Source organism: Plodia interpunctella, chromosome 19 (genome assembly GCF_027563975.2).
Source record: "Plodia interpunctella isolate USDA-ARS_2022_Savannah chromosome 19, ilPloInte3.2, whole genome shotgun sequence".
Lineage (NCBI taxonomy): Eukaryota > Metazoa > Arthropoda > Insecta > Lepidoptera > Pyralidae > Plodia > Plodia interpunctella.
The window spans coordinates 7,950,118-7,977,881 of NC_071312.1; the positions used below are offsets into that span (position 1 = coordinate 7,950,118).

Genomic DNA, 27,764 nt, shown 5'->3' on the forward strand with positions numbered 1-27,764 from the left:
TTTGTAAATACTAAAGGCAAGCCAAAACCAGCTTCTCGAACTATCATAGGGGGTTGGGTTAAAACCATAATGAAAGATTCAGGCATAACAGCTACTCCAGGAAGCATACGATCAGCTGTAGCTTCGAAAAATTGGTTGGACAATTACCCGTTACAAGATGTATTGTCAAGAGGAAATTGGCGATCAAGTAACACTTTTTGTAAATTTTATAGACGAGAAGTTATGCCTGCATCAGTCACCCCTTCTGTAACTGCACTTTTTAGTGTAGCTGATTAGAAAATGTATTTAATGTGGGTATATTCATAAGCAATGGATATATTGTTATTTGATTTATTGTTATAGATGGCTATTTGCTTAATATAATTTCAAGTTAGTTATGAAATTATTATTTATTTTTTCATAATATAAATACCCATGTATCATTACATCAGAACGTTTTATTTTAGCCTCACTTGAAATGAATACTCATTTACATACATAATCACATTAGGCGTCTTTTATTATTCACCACCACCAGGCGATAACAAACAAGTCTCAAATTAAATAAGCTTCGAATAACGGTCAAGTCAAATTAATAGCAGCGTTTTACCTACCAATAAAACGCTTATTAATTTACTTACCTTATTCGAAGCTTATGATGAAACTCTGCCTGGTATATTTTCGACTCAATGACTATTGAAATGGGGAACTGTCCAACAACGGACAATCCCCACTGCCAGGTGGTGGGGGTGGAAATAGGGGGCAATATGGGGTAGAAAGAAATAGAAATATAAGGCGGGAAGGGAAATGCCTATCTCAAATTAAATAAGCTTCGAATAAGGTAAGTAAATTAATAAGCGTTTTATTGGTAGGTAAAACGCTGCTATTTAACGCAGTAAAGAATGAAAAGACAAAAAAAATCATTTCTTCTAATCAATTATCACGACTAAAATATGTTTTATAACTTCAAAACACGAAATATGGATTCTAATGGAACTGAAAGCTGAATTAACCTTTACAAATAACTATAATTGACTTTCAAAAATATTATATTTTTCTCATGCAGCTGTTGAACCTGTCTTAAAATATTTGAAGCCTCAGGTCAGGACTTATTAAAGGAGTTACCATATAGATTGGAACTATAAAGTATTGTAATTACATTGTAACTTCACCATAATATCGTATAAACTGTTCCCCTATGTCTTGGCGACACATTCGTGGCAATCTTATATCATGCATTAATCAACTCTACATTACAATTTTACGAGATGGAAAAATAAAAGTAAATTGTTATTAAATTCTACGGGCAATCTATTGTCTTAAAGTCTGAAGGCGGGACTTAGGAAAAGAAAAACATTTTGAAAATCAAGAAACGAAAAGTGTAAACATTCTATAATTACAAATGAAAAAGTAAATTAAATAAATTTCTAAATAAAAAGTTTATCTAATAAATAAATGAAAATTGTATGATAGAATTGATAAGCCACTAATCATTCTTAATTAAATTATTTACATTTAATGATAATATTAAAATATACCCTCTCTGATAAAATCTCCACTAAACAACTTGGCACGAATCTATCCAAACCAGCTACTCATAAATACGTTACAATATTTCTAAAATAAACATTTTCATTACAAAAAAATAAAAATGAGATCAATCGATGATAATTTTAGGCTGCTCTCTTTGGAACAATTCGCGGGAAAATGGACTTTATTCGCGTCAAATAAAATCTATTTTTTCATGTCTATACAATTTCAAGACTGGTCATTTTTGTTAAAATATTTAATTAATATTTTTTTTACTACAAAATAGCATTATAATGAATGCATTTCAAATATATATAACTATGGATAAATTTCAACATCAAAAGCGGAATGTAAAATTGATATATTTTGAATATTACAAAATAGTTTATGGTTATTATTAAGCAAGTATAACCAGAATCACCATTTTCAAGTGTAGTGTGTCCATGAAAATTTATTTTATACAATTGTCGACTCAAAATGGTGATTAAATTATTGTAAATATTTAAAACGAATACTTTTCTTAATTACATGGTACATATTTAGTGATATTAATATTTTGTTATAAAAAAACCGAATCAAATTTTCGTAGTTTTCTTACGTTGTTTTGGTTTTTGAAACTTTTTTGGTTTAATTTATATTAAAACGCAATAAAATTCTTCATAAATCAATATCGAATGACGGCCTGGCAAAATAGTTGTGCGTTATCTAATGTAATTTATAGTATTATTTAATAGAATTCATTTATAGATTAATATAATAATTTAAGCAATATTTTGACAAAATGTAATTACTATTCTTTATTCAACATATTCTCATAATTTTGTAATATTTTTCGCCAAGCCGTGTTTTATATTTGTAATATAACTAAATTACATAATATATGTATCTACAATGTGCGTTCGAAGACGAAAAACCACAATCACGCTTACTGAAAAGCGGCGACTGTTAACGTCTTATACAAATGATTATACAAAATGTACAATTGGTTATAGTGAATGAAAAAGTGTATAGATATTTTACTCCAATCCAAAAAAATAATTCTATTTAAAAGACAATATTTTTTTTATATTAGCTGTCTCCATATAATATAAAAAAAATACATTTAATAAAAAAGGATTATAAATTTTATGACAAACATTTTGAAAAGTTTTTATTTGATTAAAATTTCAAAAAACTAAATTTGACAGAGGATAATTACAGTTTATACGTAAGTTGATTTTATGTATCACTTAATATTTTATGCACCGCGATTACAATGAAGTCACGACTAAAATGTACATTAACATTGGATTAAATAAAAAAATATTTTATTGTAATCAATAACACACTTGTTCATTCACTATAATACACGTAGCATACAGAATAATATGAAAATTACTCGTCGCACGCGTTACATTGCTCGTTTACTTCACGACGTATACACACTCTCGCTAATTCATCGTTTGTTGGACAGGAGTTTCCACCCTAACATGAAGAGGACCACGGTGCAGATAGACCCCGGTAATTTGTCTTTAATTAGGGAAGAGATGGATCCAGATTTTTTTGAACTCGAAGAATCAGTTGCGGCGTCGGTCTGGAAAAAGAAAAAAAAATAGATAAATATAAAAAAGAAAAACATTTCTGGTAAACGAAAAAAATCTAGTATGGAACAAAAAGGTCAGGAAAATTAAAAATTGAAAATATTTCATACACATTTTTTTTTCTTAATTTCACAGACAACCTTAAAGTTAGATTATTTTCAAAAGTATTTGTAAAATTTACAATTGGGAAAATTCCGGAAAAATTTATGAAATCTACAAATAAATTAGTTTGTAGTCAAATATAATTTATAAAACGAAACAATGTTTCTATTTCAATTAAAAAATACTATCTTTTAAAGAAATGAAAAACAGGTACAAAAAAAATCACTTATTACGTGTGGTCTGAGGGCCCACTTCTTGAAATTCTATGAATTTATGCTTGGGATTTAGTGAACATTTCAAAAGAAATCTTTGTTAAATAAAGTTAATTGTTTTTTGGCCCACAAGAAAAAAAAAACTATTTTCATAGTAGTTGTGAAAAATAGTTGCAAAACTGGCATACGGCATACATTCCACCAAGTTATCGTCAAACGCTTAGATCAAAGATACAATAAAACAATACAATAATGGTAGCTTCACCAATAGCATTGTACTAAAACTGTATTGACCGGGAATCGAAGCGGTTTAACGTGGTCATAACACTTCCATGCTTGCACCCCACTATAAAAATGCCATTCAAATTATCCATACTATAAAATGAGCAAGTGTATCACTCACTTGAATTGCCAACAGTTCCGTTTTATATATAACGATACGATTATTTTATTAGATTGAATCGTTTGATAAGCATCTACGTTATAAATTATTGTTTTTTTTTTTTTTTTACTATATACTAAATTATATTTCCTTAAGTCTAAGGACTTAACAAATAAATTGACAAATAAATATCTTTGCAAAATATTTTAAGTTATATTTTTATCTTAAAATTGTAGGAATGAGGTGAGGATGTTAAACAATATGATTATTAAGCTTTAAATAATTTAACTGATAGGTTTAAAAAACCTATCAGTTAAATTATATATATAAATTTTAATGTATTTTAATTATGCATTTTTATTAATACACTCATTTGTATAAAATTAATGGGTCAATGAATTAAAAAGTGAATATTTATTATCAACTATAAAAATAACAAAATGTTACCTGTTATAAATTACACAAAAAAAAGTTAAGAATGGTTGAATTGCATTGATTTTAGGTATTTTTAACTTTATTCTAATAATCACATTAAAATATTATTATGAAATTTAGTACACGGGTAGAATATAACCTGGAATGAAAAAGCCTATGTGTTGGCTATTTTTATCTCGAAATTCCCACGGAAGCTAAGTCCCGGGACGCAGTTAGTTAAAATATAAATTGAAAACCTGCAATAATACGAGTAGGTAAAACATTATATAATTCATAATATAGTATTTTTTTTAGTAATATTAGTATTCTCACATATCCAAATCCATGCCTCAGTTTATTCCATTCTGTTCAAAGTCGTATCACAATCGTATCGTATAAAAGCACTCAAGTCCACACTAAACTTTACGAGGGCATTGTTTTATTAATATCTATAAAAAGTGCTTCCAAGTACTCAAGTTAGAATCTTCATATAGCCCTAGTATTATCGTCTTAATGGACGTGCAAAGTTTACAGTTCTTATGACTTAGTTCTGTTTTGTTTATTGTTTAAGTTAAAAGTCGTGCCGGATGAGGAAATATAAGATAAGCGCAGAGAGCTTTTATTGCGAGCTTTTGAACACTGAATACTATTGTGCTAATTTCCTTGTGTAGTAATATTTTGGCATAATTCCGTATTAAGGCTGACGTCACACAGGCGACTGGTCGTGACAAAACCAAACGTAAAATTAACTTTACGTGGACCGGGCCGTCGGCGCGTCATGTCCCAGAATACAACCAGGAACATATAGGTTGTCGTATGAGGCGACTAAGGGACACAGCATTGCCATCTACCATTATTATTTGATAGGCAACAGCATTAGCATTCCTAAGGAGGTCGTAAAGCGGCCGGTAATCTTTACATTATTAAATCAGATCGTCGGCACATTAGAATAATTAAATGGCGGTAGGTACAGGTTCTATAAAGTCATGCCAAATACCTTTAAGTGATTTGATTACTATCTGATACCACTAAGAGATACTCGAAAAGAAGAAGATCATTAGGATTGCCTGATTTTTTTCTCCGAGTAATAAACAACGCTTGAGAAGTCAATTCCATATCTCTTTCGAAACAAAACCCCAAATCTAGATAAATACGCTCTCATTTAAATTTGCATCTTACGACGTCCAATCAAAGATTAAATTACCATGACACGAAATCCCCTTCAAGAAAATTGGTAGAAAACTAATTTATTTTTTTATTTACTTCTTAAAATGTATGTAAATGATTCCTTGCAATTGATGCTTTTAGTCAGGTGAATTTTCTGTCCCTTCCTATCTTATATGTACCTATTTGTGTATATTTATCTCTTTCTTTGTTAATAAGAGAAGCAATTTGTCGGTAGCGAATTCAATTTGTAGAATAAAATTAGGGTATAATAAAATTATACAGATTTCGCTAGGTAAGTATTATGTGGTTTATTTGAGGGTTAAAATTGTGTTCGAGGGGTGTCTTTCAAGTTCTTTTGTACTTGTTTGTAATCTACTTAGTAACATGTCAATGATTAAACCATTTTTGAACAGGTATTATTCGTGATAGGGATTTTTTTATCAAAGAATAATCCCATCCCACTAATACAATAAAGGCGAAAGATTGTATGTTTGTTACAACTTCACGCTCAATGGGCTAGGCCAATTTTTATGAAATTTGGTATTGAAGTAGTTGATACCTTGGATTGACACATAGAGTACTTTTGTCTCGAAAGTTTGTGACTCCCGTAGGATTTCGTCAAAAAGTCTCTTTAAAAAAAATTTGGCGTATGGTTCTTGCCTGACCTGTTATAGGGACACACCGATCCCATGGATGTCGTACGAGGCGACTAAGGGATTAGAGAGTCTTTACAGCTGATAGGCTATATATACAATAGCATTTCCCTAAGAGGGTTGACGTCAATGTATCTGTATCCATAGATGGGTTATGACAGGACAAAAATATTTTCGCTCTGACGCAGATCCATCTCATTCTGTAAATTAATAAAATGTAACAAGCTGTTTATGTATTTTTCGGATGTCACAATGAGTTCCGACAAAAATTCATATTTTGTCATCAAACAAACCGGACAAATTGAAAAGTATATTACTAGTATTAGGCATACGTTGCCTTGAAACCGAATGAAAAGGCTCGCAAAATGAGTTTTATTAATACCAATTTTGTTTGTTCATAGAGGGATCATTCTGAAGGGATCTGATGTTCTCGAGATCAGAAAGGGTGTATTAAATTTTATACGTTTTCATTATTTTTCGGAAGTATATTAATTTTATATTAATCTGGCTGGTAGGAATTTCTTTCATGAATTTATGGATTAATTGATGATGGTTAAAAATAGAGAGTTATTTTTTAAGGTTCGTTTCTCGGTTGCAATCGGTTGTAGAAAACGTAACTGTACATAAAGACGTCGTACAGTTAACAGCACGTCAAGTTAAATATAAATAAATATATACGGACAAATCACACAGATTGAGCTAGCCCCAAAGTAAGTTCGAGACTTGTGTTATGGGATACTAACTCAACGATATTATATTTTATAACAAATACATATATAGATAAACATCCAAGACCCGGGCCAATCAGAAAAAGATCATTTTCCATCATGACCCGACCGGGGATCGAACCCGGGACCACTCGGTTCAGAGGCAAGCACTTTACTACTGCGCCATCGAGGTCGTCAAAAACTTAGTTACTCTGCTTGAACCCCCATGGCGTAGTAATAGCGACGAGTTAGCAATGAATTTGGGTAGGTCGATGTGCTGTTGACTGTACGTCTCAAATAAAAAAATAAAATAAAACAAGCCAGCACGGATCCACTATAATTTATCGTGTATCACCGATAATTGTGTGTAAATTTACCGTTCTTATTTCATAAGAGAATTTTCTTGATTCTTTTATGAGAATAAAATACTATGAACCGTGAAGAGCAGTATTTAGTTTATTTATTTAAATGATGAAGATTTGAAAAGTATAATTTTAATCATCTTCACAATGTAATCTCTCAATTGATTTGTCTAAGCGCAAGTTTTGTGAAAATTCAAATTAACTTCCCAATTTTCGAATAATGACAATGTAAGGTGATATTGCCAGTGCAATAATATTTTATCGATATCGATATAGAAATGAAATTATTTACAGTCACATTCCGTAAACTTTGAATAATAAAAGTTGCACATCGTTTTGTAGACGTTGAGAAATAGCATAATGTATGTATTATTATTTTAGTTAATAGGATATTTAGATAAAAGGTACGCTATGTCATTCTCCACACTTTAAACTATATGTATGTGGGATTGTTTGGCAAAATAAACAATGATATCTTTGTGAAAGTTTTATTTTCTGACCAACACCACGTTCACCGTAAAAGAACAAAATCGCCATTACTCTTCTTTCTCGCTCGCTCTCATGGCTCCCTTTCTTACATCCGCTGCGTTCCATTTTATACTAATCTCTATACCACATGTATGTAAAATTTCAAGAAGATTGGTTGAGTAGATAAAGAGTGTGAAGAGGCAACGTACAAACATACAAAGAAAGGAAAGCCAAGAAGGGAATTCAAGTACAAAATAAAAGACATGGTAAAAGTCGTGTCGTAAAGGGAGGTTAAATCGATGACAGGGTAAGGGAGTAAAATTTAAAATTCTTCACCGACAAGAATCTATACCCTATTTATCTTGGACTGAGACAAAAAGTAAACAGACCTTGAAGTCGTGTCGTTTACTTAAATTTTTCTGGTTTGATTATTTCTCGTTCCTTTTTTATCTGTTTACCTTTTGTATCTATACATGTTGAATAGAGTATAAATTTTGAATTCATATTTTGTCCTTTCCCACTAAATAAGTTCTTAGGTCGATATGATTCATATAGAAGGAAATTTCAAATGCCAAGATCAACAAAGTCTAACTTAATACATTGACGTTTGAAATCGTCCATAAAGCGAAGTGCCAAGTCTTTCTAGATTTTATCTATATCATTGAAATGCTTTATTGCGGGACTATGAATGCAATATACTTTAAACAGCTCGATCGTTCGAAAAATATTGTCCGTTTTAAGATCATGTGTTATTGACAAAGTTGTCGAATAGTTTTACTTTTATTAACATTTTATTTTTCTACTTGTATATATTTCAAGTAAAAACATTAAATATTCTATATTAAATAAATCAAAAAGTTTAAGACCAAAATATCGGGTATTTTGGTCTTAAACTTTTTGATTTATTTATTAAAGACAAAAAATGTAGTTCAGAAACTGTGGATGTTTTTTTATGTAACAAATAACTAAATATTCGCTAAATTTGCTTGTCCAAACCAACGAACAAACTATTTTTTCATTTCATAATGTTGCTGACAAATGACAGACAGATATACCAGAAGAAATGTCGCACAATCATATAAGTGGGTCGTTAAAAACCGCATCAGTAATAATAATCTCAAAACTCACAACGATACGAGCTTCGACATTTACGATGACACAAATAAATTAAACACGATCATAAAAAATGTATAATATCGATGAGCAACGGACACGTGTCGCATCACTATAAAACGAAAATCACGGATTTGTGAAGTCGATTTTAGTTTTTGGGTTCCGTATTTAATTATTGATTAATTTATTTAGAGCCATCAGATGTCCCACTACTGGGCATAGACCTCCATCTGTTCGTTCCAGTTAGTCCGGTCCTGGGTTATAGTTCCGGTTTTGCAGAGCCTGTCCACGTGATCACGCCAACTATTTTCTTATTAATAGGACACTATTACCTATATTTTTTAATGGTTTTGCTTTTCTATATTGGTTTTGTAAAAAAGTTTTTGCCATGACAATGGAAATTTGCCGAATTGTTATAATTATATCCTGAAGTGAAATACAATTTATCTGTCAATCTCGATATTTCTTGGTCAATCTGTGACCGACAACTTTAGATGCTCTTCTTTTCTTCAAGTTGTCAGATTCTATGACATTTATCTCAAAATAGTGACCCTCGGTATACACCGGACAACGTAAATGCACTGGAACCATTTTTGACTACAACAGTTCATCGTTTCCTATATAAATCTATGTCCTCTCTATTTATGTGGAATAAATAAAAAATAACTATAAATGGACCCTACACTAAACCACTGATCCCCAAAAACATAAACGCGTCAAATAAAAAAGTTGAATTATTATTTTTTCGCTCAGTATTTTTATATATTATTTATGGTCAAGTCGTAACGATTTTGGCTAATCTCTCTTGACATAAAGTTAGTATAAGTAACACTAATACAGTATGTTGATTTCTATCTGCACATGAAGGTATCCATAATTTTCAGGGTAAGTGCCATGCCCCATTGCTCAGTCGTGTTCCGTTGCGGCTGTGTTGTTTTCTATAGGTGTTAACAGTGACATACGTTGACATTAGTCAAAACTACATATTATCTACTTTGTTCTCCGTGGCGACGTCAACGAAACGGAGGACGACAGATCGCAACAGAGCAATGAAAAATCTCAACGAATTTCTCTCTAACGATAATATTGGAACCATATTAATTAAGTAAATATATAGATCGTATATAACTACACTTAAACTAATTAAAAATATACATATTATATATAAATGAAGAACAACTAAATTAGCCTTAAATTAAATCAATTTCTATTATTAAATAAAATTAAAAACTAAAACTAATATTGCAACATACATAATTTTATTATGTATGAGCTACAAAATAGCTCACTTGGTCTAATTGCATTATACTTTCCTGACATTCATAGTATGAATTTACTTTGTTATCGAAAAACTATACGACGTTTAAACTATATTTTTTTACAAAGTTCATCAGTTCGTTTTAACATCACATACAAAGTGCCAGCAAATATGAAGATTCCAATCACATACAGACAGCACATAAAATTAACAACGCTCATTTTCGACCTATGAAAACTGTCGTATATATTTTGCATCACAATAAATGCAATTAATATTAAATACGGGATAAAAAGACGGAACCCTTTAAAAGGGGGGGGTGATAAAAATTTCTGCTAGTGTAATTATGAAGAACTAGCTGATGCCCGCGGCTTCGCCCGCGTAAATTTCCCGCGGGAACAGTTGTTTTTCCGGGATGAAAGGTACGCTATGTCCTTCTCCACGTAGTTGCATATATGGATTCAAAATCTCAAAAAGATTGGTTGAATAGAAAGGGCGTGAAGAGGTAACAAACAAATAAACTTATTTTCGCATTTGTAATATTAATTAGGATTAGAACGATAATACTACATTATATACCATCTCATTTAAACCATCGGTTATATGAAAGCTAAATTCTTTCAACTACGGTACTTAAAAAATTACCTCACTACTCTACAAGAACTATTTTTTTAATACTCAAGCGTAACTATTTATTACAAGCTTTTATTTAGTTTCACCTGTCCCGGTGTTTGCTTGTCTGTCTGTAAACAAATCTTGCAAGTTAGATTTCTCCTACTTCCTATAGATCCTATAGATTTGTATGCCATTGTATTATTATTTTTTTGTAGTAGTAACACTGTGTACTTTTGAAACAAACCTGCCTCTGCCTGTGACCTGCACTGGATAACCAAACGTGTTTTACTTTAGACTTTCAGTTGTCCTACAGTGTTGAAATTTCCCACGTCGCTTTAGTGCCTATATAGTCAATGCATAATTATGATAAGCATGACCTGATGGTGCAACCAGGATCGGCTCTCAACTCTTCAACGCACGTATACGGGTTTTTTATCAGGCGTTAAATGATACAAGATCTCTCTGACGTCAATATAAGCTTGACATTATTTGTAAAATACTGGAATCGATCTAGTTTCCTTGTCTCAGTTTTAGAAGGTTACACTTGTGTTATAAAAAAATCAATCGTGTATCTGCATGGATATATTGAAGTGAAGAACAAAATAATTTAAAAAAAATAAAATTTTAGATATTTTTTTTATAACAAAATTAATTAAAAATCATTATATTTTGAGGGTGCCGTAATGTATTCGATTCTCATGTATACGAATAACGTTTCGGTGTTCGAGTACCAGAGACCAGAGTAACAAAAATCCCCATAACTTGTGTGCGCACGCGACTCCGTCGTAAAACCCTGGATGCCCAGACATTGTCCATTTTCCTTTAATTTGTTTCGCCTCGTTAAATCAGTTTTATTGGCAGTTAATGCATTAATAACTTATGAAATCGGGAATTTATTGGCGTTCATTTTGATGGTGCAGTAGAGATTTTCAACTGCATGTAATATTCGTTAGTTGTATCTTAAAACTTAAATATAAAATTTGACCCATGGGTACTTTAGGCACTATTAATCTCATTCACCTGAGCGTGTTGTATACCTTTCATAAACTTTTTCGGCCAAACATTATTACTTCTACACTTATTAGGTTTAATTCTTACATCTACATAAAAAATATAATATTTTATGAAATCTAATCTCTTTTAATAAAAAAATCACAATAACACAATTTCATTTCGCCTATAAAAAAAAGACTAACAAAAAACATTTTACGCACATTTTATTTCAACTTTTTAAAATTCAAACGCTAAAACAAAGATGGCTGCTGGTATCTTTTTTTAGAACAACAATAAAAATTACATTTTGATAAAAGGGGGTTTTCTTAAGAGTTTAATTTTTATAACAAATGTTTTATTCCATGGTTTATGTCGGGATTGTAAAGGAGATACGGCGAATAAAACGGAGACATAAAAATTGTTAACATTCGAGTAGGAATAATACAAATAGGCTTTAGGGGAACAGTTTGGTTGGTGATGAGATTACATTAATCCAACTGTTTAGGTAATTTTTATTGTTTTTAGTTTATTCTACTTTTCAGTTATTTTTACCTATACAATGGATTGTATTACAGTTAATAGTATATCAAGCTACATAAGTTCAATGGAAATTGACCTCTAATACTCTGGTATAAATATCCATATTGGTTTTGGTTCCACGAATGTTTTTTTTTTAATTGATACTTTTAAGGGTATTAAATCATTCCGTGTGCCAAAACACAAAAATATACATGAGGCTAGTATGACAGTATACCCATAAGTGACGTCACAAACGTCGGAGTAAAAAATTGTTTTAATTGTATAATGAGAGCAAAACATTACTAAATGTTACTATAAATAAAATTGATCAATTAAAGTGACGTTTGATTATCGTGTTTCATTATTTTAATGCATTTGTATATTTTATTTTATTTGTTGATGATGTGGTTGCCTATCAGCTGGTGCCTCTTAGAGGTCTCGTACTCCACGAGAGATGAAGTGGTCCTTATTTAGGACGGGGTTGCATTAATCTGTATATGATTAAGTGAAAAACAATCTCTCTTCGGAATCAAGAAAACCACAAAATCAATAATAATCATATATAATTAGGAGTCGTACACTAAGAAAGGATTTTTGCAGTTTTCATCGCTTAAGGGGGTAAAATAGAGGTTGAAAGTTTGTATGAAACATTATTTTCGAAGAAAACACATGAAATATTCACGCGGGCGTAACCGCGGGCAAAAGCTTGCAAATAATAAAAATATACATCTTTAAAACTTTACAGCCATCGTGTCGTATCAGTAAAGCTAAACCTATCGTTCACTTTATACGGATATGAAATGCGCGTTTTGCCATCAGTTATAAAAAAAGTAAAAGATCTTAAATTTAACGTCGTTTTTATTGTGCAGATTACAATAACGCGAGGGTGAGTGGGATTTGTATTGAATGTGATTTCAGATATTAACCCCCATCGAAAAAGGGGGTTTGATAAACATCAAGAATCTATCTAAAGTGACCATGAATCTAGCTAATAGATACTTGTATTTAGATTAATAAATCATTCTCAAAGAATAAAAGTCCCTAGTTTTTAAATACTACACACACATGTCGCGTAAGTTTGTATATTAATCTGCTATATAGTAGTTTTCATAGACCATACTTGCTTGCAGTTTGCAGTTAAGAAAAAACATTGTGAGGAAATTTCCTCGTCCTAAACTGTTCATAATACCAATTCTACACTGTTGCGCAACTCGGACACATTCAGACTCAAATGCGTTAACATTGCGTAGTTAGTATGAGTGCTTTTATTTATCGCAATAAAAAACCAGCAATGTATACCGAATCTACCAAAGTTTGGCAAACTGTTCGACGACATTATGGAGCCGGCATAAAATAAAATCTGACACCAGTGTTAGTAACAATAACAGCCGATTTGAAATACTTGAATTTTGAACTTATACCCTAGAATTTAAAGTAAAAAGAGATAGTACGATATAAGCCATTTCACATGCTGATATGATAGAATAATTGAAGAAAACTGGATGTTGTATTAGGACAATAAGCCGATTGCATCATACAGCCCACAGGCAATTTGTAATAATTTATATAATACTCAGGACTGCACAAAGGAATCTTATATAGGTACCTCTATTACGCAGTATATTACCCATACACTTATTATAAAAGTGTCCATCTGTTGGAAATAGCAACATTTTAGCATTGTCTATGACATTGTCTTTGGATATATTTCTCTTCTTTATGCTCTCCCTCTCTCGCTCTCTCTGCCCTTCTCATTCTGGACGAATACACGCATTTCATCACCTCCGGACAACAGCCCTATGTATTACAGTCCTATTAATATTTTCATCCATTAACACCGTCTGAAGATTTTAAAATGTTATTTTTACATACATTTTATTTTTGTAGTCAACAAAATCTTGTTTCATTCACCGCACAACAAAAAAAATATGTCCGTGTATGAAGAGTTTTCGCATTGGACCGCATTGTCATGAAAATTACATGTAGAAGATGTATACTCTGTAGGACCTCATTATCGCGGATGCTCCTTCTTCAGCTGCGGTAAACGTTGGAGCCCGGGGTCCGCATTGCTATATTTGACCTTATTTTGCATAGTCAGGAGCTGTTAGACCATTGGCACGAACATAACCTGTTTTGATATATCTTTTGACTATGTACATTATGTACTTTTATATATTATTAGAAAAAAAACATTGTAAGAAACAATAATGGTGAGCCCTTCTGGCATGATAGGGACCAACACTGTTCAAATGAGTTTCTATCGGCATTTCTTCTCAACAGTGGTCGTTCCGAAATGCCAGTGCATTTCGGAACGACCACTTGTGAGAAATAACTATAAATATAAAAATTGACGAGAAAAAGTGCCTGTGAAAGTTTAATTTCTAAATAAATGATTTGGATTTGGGTCGCATTTAGCTTGCCAAATTTGACCAACACAAACGATTTCAGGCTCTGAAGTCGCTGACAGCAACAACATGGCCAATCTATTATTGATAGCTCCACAGATCGAAAATTTTTTTCGTAACGGTGTCTCTAAATATTCAGACACCTATTTCAATGAGTTATTTTCTGACCTGCGTACACTATACTAGGTACTGGAAACACTACTGCCTACAATACAACTGATCCATTATGCAACAAACATACCAACATGCTATAAAATTACATTATCGCATAACATATTCCCTTATAAACCGTTTTAAAGCTGGCAACTGCGTAAAACGAGACGCTTATACAATAAACTGTTATTAACAATAAATCGCACACGGCTTCTCATATCGAATCTATCACGAGTAAAATACAATGTGTGCTTATTCGTTTTTATTAAGTTGGCAGTAAAAAAGTAAATATGATGCATTTTTATGTGGACTGTGCGTTATCAATTTGTTTTTCTATATTTGAAAAGATATCTGTCTATCTATACATATATACATACACACACACACACACATGTAAGTTAAACAAGAACATACACACACACACACACACACATGTAAGTTAAACAAGAACTTTTAAAAATGTACGTTCTTAATTTTTTATTATTTTCATCTGTGATGAAAGAAATTCTATACTATGTATTTATTTATTATGATTGAGAAAATTATTATTTTTGGCAAACTCTTGGCCCGGTCCATTTGTTGCGTTGCATACCGCTCGGTTTTTTCCATAGATCTGCGAGCGTCGACGTACGTCAAAACTCAACTCAAGGCATTGTCCTTTTTTTTTAAATATACAAAATCTTGAAAAAGGCTTTATAATGGGGTTGCAATAGAGTGCGATTTGCATGAAGACAACATATTTTTCTCGGCTGAAATTATAATTAAGTGATAATATGTTTCATAAAAGTCACTCAAATCATACAATATAAACATAATAAACCATACATACAAATGAACTATGTCATTATAACATATTATATTTACTTATATAATTACAATTTTTTTCTTTTGTTTTTCTATTAATTTACTTACACATGTAAAATTTCATACAAAATAAACGCCAGTCCGAAAAGTACAAAATAAATTTATTGATAGTTTAACTATTGTTCTTAAGTAAGAAGTGAATTAATGAATGGTCAACCCCACGTCAACCCTTCTTCCCATAAAATTAGACACACAAAATTATCAAGTCAACACATTCATAAGTCATACAAAATTAATTAACCCGGAATCGAACCCGTGACAACCCTTTCTCCACCTGTCATGGGAACGACTAAGCACAAAGGGTAAGAAGACCCAATGGTATTGTTTTCAACCACTATCCGTTACTCGTAATGATTGTGTAAGGATATATTTAATTTGTAATGCTATTTATAAAAAGTGGATATGCATAAATACTGGACGCTGCGTTACATGGATCTTTTAATCCATTTGTAATCTTAATTACCTATCTACCTTATTCCCAATAAACAGTTTTAAACTAGTTTGGGACTTCCCAAACTAGTTTCAAACTGTTTATTGGGAATAAGGTACCTTAAAACTAAGCGTTTTAAGGTACTTAAATATAACTTCTCTGTAGGTAGGTGGTTGGAGTCTGTCGGACGGACAGCGTCCCCAAGATACAGGAGTCACCTAGTTCGGATTCTTTGTTGACAGTCCGATAGGAATCCCGATTCCTTCTCTCACTTAAGACCCATAATTCTACTATTACATGTTAAGTAGCTATGTATGTAAGTACCTACCTTGTCAATATTTTTTTTTATCTCTTAGTACAAAGTCCACAGTCAAACTAACTTATAAATTATAAATCTACCTTCTAAAATGATTCTGTCAAACTATTGTAGGTACTTTTTTTTGGTGAATAAAGTTATTATTATTATGAAAATATCTGTGGAAAAAGGATACATTTCCTTTTTTAGCGCATATTAATTTTATTCTGAGTTTCTAAAATCAGATACATCAGAGAAATTAAAAAACAAACTGTTTTTATAATGCCGGCTTTTGGATAATTTGCTGGGCAATACAATTTTATTTCTAAATTACAAAATCTTTTTCATCCCATGATTCATATAGGGTTTTTATTACACATTATTTATTTACAATTTCAAATTTTAAATAGGTAAATAATGTGAAAAAAAAATATAAAGTTCAAATATTACATAAATAAAATAAATAAATATATTGGGACAAATCACACAGATTGAGCTAGTCCCAAAGTAAGTTCGAGACTTGTGTTATGGGATACTAACTCAACGATACTATATTTTATAATAAATACATATATAAATAAACATTCAAGACCCGGGCCAATCAGAAAAAGATCATTTTCCATCATGACCCGACCGGGGATCGAACCCGGGACCTCTCGGTTCAGTGGCAAGAATCTTACCACTGCGCCACCGAGGTTGTCAAAATTACAGTTCAAAGACGAGAAATAGCAATGAAAATACGACTTATTACCAATATTTATCAAGAAGCAATATTTTTTTCTTCCACGCGAAAGAAAATAAAAGACTCTCAAAGCATTCCTTTCCAACAAAAGAAATCGTGCCCAATGAGCGAAATATATGCAAATTATAATGATATTGATATAATCTAATATCACCTAATACCGCGCGACAAAAGATCACAAGGAAACAAGCAAATAAATCAGAGCGCTCTTTATACGTATCGTAATGAAATCGGGAAGCGCAGTTAAGGCGAAGTCTGAGAGGAGAGAAAATTATTTGCGAGAAAAATAAAACTTCTTTGAAATGTGCTTAGAAAATGTTAAAAAGGCGACATTGTGTTTTGTATAGTTTGTATTTTTTTTTTTATTTCACCTGTTATGTGACACACAGCGCTCCGTTGTCTCCCATAGGCTTAGATATTAACGTGCTGCGAGCGTCCACGTACGTCAAAACTCAACTCAAGGCATTGCCCTTTTTTTAGAGAAAAACAAATTAAAAAAAGTTGAAGTTATAATGGGGTGCAAAAAATTGTTACTTGTATAGTTTGTATTTTTTTGTTTCACCTATTTATTTTATTCAGAGATTCATCAAGTAAATTTTCAGAATTACTTATACTATACTAGCTTGAAATATGATGCACAATTACTTTCTGTTAATTTGTTATTATACAAGCCGGGCGGCTTTGCTCTGGTAAAAATATTAAATTACACAAGAAATCGCATGAAAATCCGAGCACTGGCTGCTCGGATTTTTTGAGTTTATCGCGAACAGACATACAGATCGACGCGGCAGAGAACTTTATTTTGTAATATGTAAGGATACCTGCATATTTCGTAAAAAAAAAAAACTTTGACATCTTGCAAAGGTACGCGCCCTTTAAGAAAAGAACCAAAAAACACAATGCTTCTCCTTAACAAAACACCTTGGAGTCTTTTGAAAATATCCAAATCAGGACACGGAGAGAGTGAGACGTCATAATAAAAAGTATAAAGATAAAAAGCACAGATTTCCCCTGTGCTTTTGAGCTTTTATTACTTATTTCTCTTTTCTATCTGATAAGCGGAGGGGCTGGAAAATATATTGTATTTAATTATATGTTCCAATAATAATTTTTGTTAAGTAAACAGATACGTTTTACATATTACTTTAAACTGAATTTATATCATGCAAATTGTTGGTTGATATAAGTAAAAATAATTTATTTAAAAATTATTTCTGTATAAATCACTGTCGTTCTAACATGGTCTGCAGGTCATTAAATACTTATTATATATTTCTAACCTAATCTACGGCAAAATGTACTGAACAAATATGGTCAGGTTTGCAGGTAATTAAATACATATTATATATTTCTAATTTAATCTACGGCAAAATGTACTGAGCAAATGCCCTAATTCGAGAAGTGCTGGTTTGATGTCGTCAAGGATGATATGCATGTCATTGGCCTGACAACTGGGGATAACGAGGAAAGTGGAGGCGAAAAAGTAAAAGAGCAGACACTGGGCACCGACGCTCAACGGTTAAGGAAGAAAACGCTCCGATGAGAGAGAGAGAGATAAAGAGATATTTCTCATCTACTGAAAAGTACGAAATTACGAACACATCCCGCTAACGAACACCGCATAATATCAGTGAAAAGAATTGCCACCGAACTCAGAGATCGTGACGACACTCGCTTTTTTCATAAATAAAAAAGGATTAGCGTTAAAAAGTAAAAAAAGCATCCACTCCGAGTTAATGATATGGCACGGTGAGTAGCGGGAAACAAAGGATCGGGCGGCATTTACACCGTAATGTAACACGGGACGACGAATTTATATAATTGTAGAGAATTCCCGAAGTCTAATCTATGTATAATATCTAAGTATAATCTATGTATTGAAAATGTAAAATTAAAAAGGGATGTTATTAATAAAGTTTCTATAGTAGACAGTAGTTACATGAGTCTCGTGAATATAAACTACCTACATCTATTTAAGATATATATTTACGAAAATCATCTAACTTCTGTCACACATGAGAGTAGTGTTTTGAAGAAGTGAAGATGCTTTTACAAGTATCAATTCAATTAGTAATTTAATTTGTATATCTTATGAAATGACATGAATTTTTTTGATATTTAATGAAACAAATATGAAAGTAAAGTAATATGCATCTTATATATAACAAAAGGTTGCAGTGAAGTTTATTGGCGTCTCATTTTCACCTAATTTTAACAATTGTATCTTAAATTGGATAAAAATGTTCATTTTGTCAGTTACAAGGAATACGGTGCGGTGTAACATACAGCCTCCAAAAAAGCAAGCTTCAAGGCTTGAGACTGCTGTAGATGTCTCGATTTTTTTATTCTCCGATCCTGCCCGAAGGATTTTCGAAACGTCTGGCGCAGTTTCCTCGAACACTTCATGGTTTAGAACATGGCTTTTTTTTCATGTCTCAGAATTTCTCAAGGCTTTATGGAACGTCGCGTCCAAGCACTTAATGTTTGAGGAAAATTCTTTTGGGTGCATTTTAATGTTCACCTTTTGCAGGAAGGTGTAAATGGACATTTAAAAAAAGTCGAAGTTCGTAAATCGTCGTTTAATAAAAAAAATGATTTTCTATCGTGTATGATATATTTACTCTTGGAGTCATATTTTATTTACACATAATGGATTCTGATGTAACCATCTGTTTGACAATGAACACACTAAGTGTTGTGATAAAATTTGAAGAACCAATCGGATATCTGCATGTCAATCTTATACATACACACATTAAAGGCAAATTTTAATTGGGTAACTTATGTGTCCACGTCACCAGATATTTTATGTCCTATTGCTATGTTCCATTGGTTATATACGATGATTCTCTGAATAAATCTGAGGGTAACATTAATTTTTCAATCGGACACCACACAATTTACAAATCTTACTTATTGTAAATTGTATGTATTATGTAATTTTACTGAATGTACAGGATACAAAATACATGTTGCAAAATGTTTTCTGTTTGAAGACTCGTCTACCCAAGACACCGCAGCGTTCCAACCTCAGTCTGCCACATTTCATATTCAACAGTAATTACACAAAATCGCCATCCCATCTTTTCTGCAAAGGACGTCTTTAACTTGTTTTACCTTTTCTATAATACCTTTCCTCTCTGTCAGTTGATTGCTCTACACAAGGGCCTGTGTACAATGGATAGCATTTTCTTTTTAATCCCTTATCTTTCCCCCCCCACTTCCCAAGACGAGGGTTCTTAGAAGGGCATATTTAAATGAGTCAGGTGTCTTGGCTGGATACTTATTTATGAGCGGAAAATTTGCGTCGTTTCTATCTTGTTCATGTACATTTATATAAATATTTTGATGGCAATTCATTCGAGCGAAATGGATCAGCTTCACTATCATTATAATGATCGCCATACCAACGTTTTGTGATATAATTAATATATGACGATACACAAGTAAATCTATACGTAAGGTCTACTTTCGCAAGGTCAACTACGAATGTATAATGCATACATATATTAGGAACTACTAATCTTGAAATCTCTTCAAAAGCTAAGCCTTAGACTTAGTAATAATAAATATATGATCTACGAAAAAGAAATTATTATATATGATTTATACGACAAGAAGATCAAGGCGTTCATCAAAACAAATAAAAAAGTAATCCCTCGCAAAATACCCCAGTATAAGAATCAGTATCTCCATCACAAGCAAACACTCTCAAATATTAAATGTGCGTGAAACGAAACGCATTTCTTTCTAATCCTTTGTGTTTTGTCATCCGTCAAAATGTATTTCCTTCGAGGATGGGGCCCCGAAGTGTCCTCAATGCTTCGAATGTCTTTTCATTCGTCTTATTTTCTTTTTAATATTCATAACCAAATTGCTGTGATCCGAAATGGATAGGATTTTCGTTTCGTCGGATTTATTTTTTGAATATTTCCGCTCCATCACGTGATTGAATATGAAGGTTGGTTTTGTGAAATTTTTTTTTTTTTTTAAATGGACGTATTGACTCGAAAAATTGACATTTGACTTGAGACAATTATTTTAATTTAATAAATATGATTGTTGATTTTACTCTTCGAAGATTAATCATAATTTGAGTCTTATTATTACACCAGCGGCCCGTCCCGGCTTTGCTAGGGCAAAAACAATAAGTTATACCGATAAACCTTCCCCAGTAATCACTCTCTATTGGTGAAAGCCGAATGAAAATCCGTGTAGCAGTTTTTAATGTTATCGCGAACAAACAGACAGACGCGGTAGAGGACTCGAAAATTATAAAGAAGACAAAATGACAATAATACTTCCGGCGAAAAATAAACCTACTTTTAAATAGCGAATATAAGTGATCCACGTTGAAAATAAACCCAAAAATATCGGCGTACACGTATTCATGAATTTCAAACTCAAATAAAATCAACAAAAGGTAATATAACAAATGCAAATCAGAGTATCCTGTGCAAGTAACAGAGTATACGGCAAACATATACCCACCACAGCTAACATCAACGTGAGATATCGTATTTCAAACAATAATTGTCTCCGGTTCAATTTCGAAATGGCTAATAAAAGCTCTGGAACCATATCGCAGTAACTATTCATGATAACTCGAGTGTTAAACAGACATACGATTTAAATGCACATGAATACTAGTATACGCTTGAAGTTTGATCATTATGGATAGAATTGGATGACATAATGTTTTAATACTGTTAATATATCTACAGGTTAGGTGATTACAAGTAGTGATAGTCGTGTTTGCGATCTGACTGTTGTTATGGCAGTCAAGACTCAATGGTCGGTCTTTGGATGGGTGACCAAAGAGTTTCCTCATGTTTGGAATACGGGGTTTACAAAGCATTTGCTGTTGGGTCCTCATATTTATGTTGCTCGTAGTTTTTAGCTTTGAATATCATGATAAAGAATATATTTTAAAATTTGACGTAAAAAGTGTCTCTATCCTACTAATATTCTAAATGCAAAAGTGTGTGAGAATGTATGTGTGTGTCGCGTGTGTGTTTGTTACTCTGAAAAATCTACTGGACAGATTGTTATGAAATTTGGTACACGGGTAGAATATAACCTGGTATAATACATAAGGTACTTTTTATCTCGAAATTCCCACGGGAGCGAAGCCCCGGGGCGAAGCTAGTCCGTAGTACATAATGAAAAGCAGATTTTGAAAACCTACAGTCAAAAGCAGCATAACAAAATATTTTTATACACTTTCTATCCAACATAGTAAGAACTGAGGAGCCAAAAAGTAGCGCGTCTACTCAGTTCATGTGCATTATTAGTTAATTAGACAAGGGTTCATCACGTTACTGCGTATTAAGTACGTTTTACACGTACGCCTCTCCCGCTGTGAATCAGATTATACGAGAATAGTGCTGTTACAATAATGTTTGTTTGCGATGTATAGTGCTACTGTTGAGCATTGGCTGGCTTGTACAGTATAGCTACATTACATTCAATATTCAATTCTGAACTGAACGATTTCCCTGTGTCTTCTCAGCTGTAATAGCGATTAAACTCACATGATCATATTTCACCACTTATTTTCCAATTCCACGCATTATAATAAATATCATTAAATTTCTTTCTTGTCCAGCTGTACCAATCCCTAACAGCTTGGTATTGTATTTTTACAACGACAAGTTTAAGTTTCTGAACGAAAGATATTCGATATATTTAACTACAGTTTGACGTAATATATTCAACGAAATTTTAATTATAGTTTATTTGCATTTTTAAAGCTTTAATACAGCTTATCGGAATATCTTCATCTATATTAATATAAAATAATAATGCCAAAAAGTTGGAGCACGCAATTTTTGGGAAAGCCTTGAGTGTTTTCTTTTTTGGTTTATGAAAACTATTTTGATGAACAAGGCTTAATAATAATTATATTCGCAATCCCAAACCACCGATTACAGTTGTTGCGAAACATACAGCTAGAATCTCATACAAATATTGCAGATCATTGATTCAACCATCTGGATCGACTGAATATGTAAAAGCAAGTAAAATTCACAAGAACCAATGTTAGGCAAGTACAATATAGACATCATAATAAGCAAATGATGTTGTTTCAGTTGGTTTATTGCTGGACTAACAGAGCCGTGCAAGGTCAGCTGTTGTTATACCTTTTACGATGGGGTCAACGGATTTAAATAGAAATACTGTCAACTATAAAAGTTATATTTTGAAACTTTAGCTCAAAGTTTTCCCCGAAAATTATAAGTTAAAGAAAGTGTACGTTTAAGAAATGATGAAGAAGATTTTCGTGGCTGAGAAATCTACGTCAATGGTACCTACAACAATAGTACGTGATCTTTGTTCCGTGCAGCCGTTTCAAAGATACAAATCGCGATGATAATTGCCGACCCTCAATGAAAATGGCACTGAAAGAAGAAGAATAAGGTATTTCGGGATGATCCGATGGTTTGGTATTAGTAGAAAGGACAAAACCAAAAGTTTTGACGTCACATGTGTACCAATGGTCTGACAATTATATACCTATTACCACGCAAAGTAAAGAAGACAGAACTCGCGGAATCGTAGCATTATAGCCAAGAAATTTACTGCAATATGATGACCAATGAGAGAGACAGATAAAAAAAATCTACTTATCTAGTTATATCTATATATCTATTGAAACTGTAAGTGGGCTGTGTTTGTTCGCGCAAAACGTAATTTGATGTCATTTTCATAGTTGTATAGCGGATGGTCTAACTTAAAATCTGGTATAGGTTTAATTGCGATACGTTGCTTAGAACTCGATATATTGGCAATTAAGTAATAAGCATGTAAAAGGCGGGCGAAGTTGCAGGCAAAAGCTATACACGGTCAAGAATTGATTTGAACAATAAAAACTTTAGTATTGGCATTATTATCAAAAATTGTATATGTAGGAATGCCTCTTCTACGTATTAATAGGATTACCTTCAAGAGATTTATATCTGTTCTATAAAAGTTAGGGAAAGTGAGGGCAAATAAAATGAGTACTACTTGCACCACTTTCATCCCCTATTTCCACTTTTATTTCACGCGTATAATAAAACTTATTTTAGTATTTAGTACAAAATTAATTGCCCACAAAAGCTCGGGAGGTTTACGTTGAAGCTTTACGCCTTATTGGGGATTTGATGTGCTCGGGAATCGAACCCGTGACTCATCGGCACAATAAAATTAGTTAACGGCGTCGAACAATGAATTGGTTTGATAGGTGATAAAAATGAGGAAGAGAAGCTTGTGTCTTGAGATCAGGGGGTAATCTACGCTGCTTTTGGGACGGTTTAGAGCATTTGTAAACTTGACTCGATTATTGAATTTTTTTTAGTAAAAAAAAATTACTTATTTTCAGAAATATTGCAAATAACATAATTAGATTTTTTTTTAATTCTGTGTCGTAATATATTAATAGTAATATTTACTTCTTATGTGATATTATACCACACTTTTTGTTGCCCTGTTTATGTTGTGTTGTTAATTACTGAGCTGGAATTTATAATTTCTATTTTTAATACTTTGATGAGTACTACATAATAAAACTGATTTAAGTGACATTTTAATTATCGTGTCAGATTGTTTTAATATCTTCATATATTTTATTACCTACGTAGTCGAATAGCCACATATATGTCGATTCTAAACACTTTTGACGTAACGTTCTGAAAATATATTGTTTGCGCTAATAAAGGTACAGATACAGCACATCAAACTACCAAAATTCATTGCAAACTCGCCGCCATAGGGTTCATGCGGGGTAACTTGATGTGCTGTTGACTGTACCTGTCCTTTCTTTGTCTTCGCGGGAGCACTACCTCATCCAGTTTATGTCCATTAGGGTAGCCATACTTGCGCCAAAATGACAATATCATCACATCCCACCATGAATACCATTTATCTCACTGAATATTACACAATAATGACAGCTGACCTATTTGTGTCGAACTGAAATATAACAAAAACAAACGCACAAGCACACGAATAGCCATATTGCGCAATGTATCCTTCTTAGAGATTAATTTTGTTACACACGTGAGTAAGTATATTGTTTACTGTGTTTCCTCGGTTTAGGTTGATTGCTAACGAACGACTTTATAACCATGTATCTACTAAATAATCGGGTCAATACATTTCGCGTTTTATTTACTAATTAAAATAAATATTTCAAGCTTTTTGATATCGGGAGTCGGAGAAGTGACCTACATAAATAACCGATTACATATATTATAAATGCGAAAGTGAGTTTGTTTGTTAACTCTTCACGGTCTATCTACCTAACCAATCTTCTTGAAGTTTTACATACATGCAGTATGAAGTATGGAGAAGGAAATAGGGTACTTTTAATCTCAGAAAAATAACTGTTCCTGTGGAAAAATTGCATGGGCGAAGCCGTGGACTAGCCCACGGCTTAGTAGTAGTATACTTTGCAGTTCTCTGAATAGGCTTCGGTGATTCACTAGGGTACTAAACATCCAATCAGTGATCCGCATGCATGCTCAGTAATATAAAAAATCTACCTACTTCATCATTTGCCTTACCTTGACCCATCATTTGGGGTCGGCGCAAAATGTCTGTTTCCTCCACAATTCTCTATCTTTTGTTATATTTGGATCCACCCCCCCATCTAGGTAGATGGGGTATCAAAATATAGCAAATCTATTGTTATACCCATTGGTCTTATATTCATAATCATTATATAAGTTGGTACTTATAGGTAGGTACTTTATACTTAGGTATAAACAATAGATGGGTTGAAGTCCAGTAATGGCCTTTATTTCCAAAAATCCGGCGTAAAAATGGCAAAATACACTCAATTTTAAGTAAAACACGTTATGTGACTACGTTTGTAGAGGCCCTAATCGAGGATCAAGTCACATTGCTCTTTAAAATCAAGCAGGAATAATCGCTAGATGGCAGCCTGCCAGAATTTCGAGATGAAATGAATGTAAGTACTGTATGTACTTATTAAAGGCTGGTAGTTGCGGAGAATCTGTTATTTTTGGTTGTTAAAATCAGGTTGAAAATATCAAAACGTACATTTGTAGAAAACTGCTTAAATTATTATTTAATTTGGGAATAAATCCACCACACCAGTGGAGCCAAAATAACGTATTTTGCGATGAAAATATTTAAATGTTTATTAGTTTCTTTCGGCATTCTTTTATGTATGTGGTCGTTCCGAAATGCCAGTAGTTTGTAGTTTTCTGAGATACATAATTTAAACATAATTTAAACTTAACTACGTACTAAACAAAACAACTACTATACATAATTTAAAATTTGCCGTGAAAGTGTCGTGAAGGTCTATTTTCTGAATGCTTTGACTTTAAATAAAAGTTAAAATTTTATAGTGCTTCATAAAAAAACAAGATATTTTACTAAAGCTTACTATATTTAAAGTCCACATCAATCGAATACAAATTGTAATAGGTACCTATCTCTCATACGAATTTTATTTGAACGAACATTAACCATGACTGTAGGAAATATTTAATTTATCTTTAGTCAGCACTTTTCATTTTATTACACTATTAACAGTGTTGACGATGTGATTGGATGTGATATTTATTTCAGTAGCCTCAGCTGACGATAAAAATACAATGGACAATTACACTTTATGAAAATGAGCTTCGGAAATGAGGATTTCAAAAACGTGAATAAAATTTCTTATTTCACAGCAAGGACTTACATTATACACTTACATTATGGTTAAAAGGTGGGTGCTATTTGATGCCAAAGTTACTTTACATAACGCCTTTTAAAATGAAAGAGCAATGATTAACGCTGCTCATATTGCTTGACTTTTACATCAGCAAGTAGACCAAATAATATGGACAGAATATACCTAATCGGTGACTAATTTTAATAGTAATATCTTCGTAAATAAAATTAACATAAGGGAATTATAATTTAAATACCTGGTAATTCTCAATAAAGGCACGTAGATATCTGAGTATTAGAACTACCAGAGTTGTGAGTATATTTTATTTGATTAGTAGCTATGATTTCATATGGCAATACGAAAATTACGCAATGATATTTTAAAATACCTACCATTAAAAGGTACAACTTAAATAGGTACCACCTATAAAAGAAAGATAAACACACGTCCACTAAAAACGCAATTTGTTTCAACATGGAACCTTTGTTGCCAGTGAGTCATATGTCGATGACTTGAGCACTGTTCATCACGTTTCATTTACCTCTAGTTTATAGCAGTTTCGCGCACAAAGTCAGTAATTTTTGATGGATTATGTCTGGTCGTGAACCTTAAGTGGAAATGGGAAGGACAGGAACCAAATGATGGGACAATTTAAGCAAAGGTTAGAGTTCAGAAATATGTAACTAAGCGTTCATCATATTGAGCGTTGTGTGAATGTTAATTTACTCAACGCCCGTAAAATATTGGTCCACTTGAAATGAGAAACTGGAAGTTTCAAGGCATGTCATATTTTGCCATAGATCAACAAAAAGAAAATATAATTTGGCGATATTGAACCAACAAAATGGCTACCTCTGTAGCTGCTATCTAATCAATCTATTCGATGCAGATGTATTTAAAAGTTAAAGTACTTCTATACCTGAATGTAACGTAAAGGAATAGGGACAATAGGAGGAACGATAGCCCACAGAAGGTGCAACCATCACAGGAATTAGAAAAGAAGAAAGAACTATATACCCAAAATTGAGTCACGGAGAGCTAATATTAATGATCTAAAGAATAATTACGATGAAAAATATCATGAATAATTCATTCTATGTATGCTTGTATGTATATGTATAATGGAGTATATGTATAATGAAGAAGCTTAT

The 27,764-nt window shown here is 32.4% G+C and overlaps 1 protein-coding gene across 1 annotated transcript in view; it reads right to left on the reverse strand.

Moving 5' to 3' along the window:
- Nucleotides 1–496: 496 nt before the first annotated feature.
- Nucleotides 497–27,764, reverse strand: part of LOC128678147 (uncharacterized) — a 114,782-nt gene continuing 87,514 nt past the window's right edge. The window contains exon 3 of the mRNA XM_053759491.2: nucleotides 497–3,082. Coding sequence (XP_053615466.1) covers nucleotides 2,945–3,082 — 138 coding nt within the window. The 3' untranslated portion in view covers nucleotides 497–2,944. The remainder of the gene's footprint in view (nucleotides 3,083–27,764) is intronic.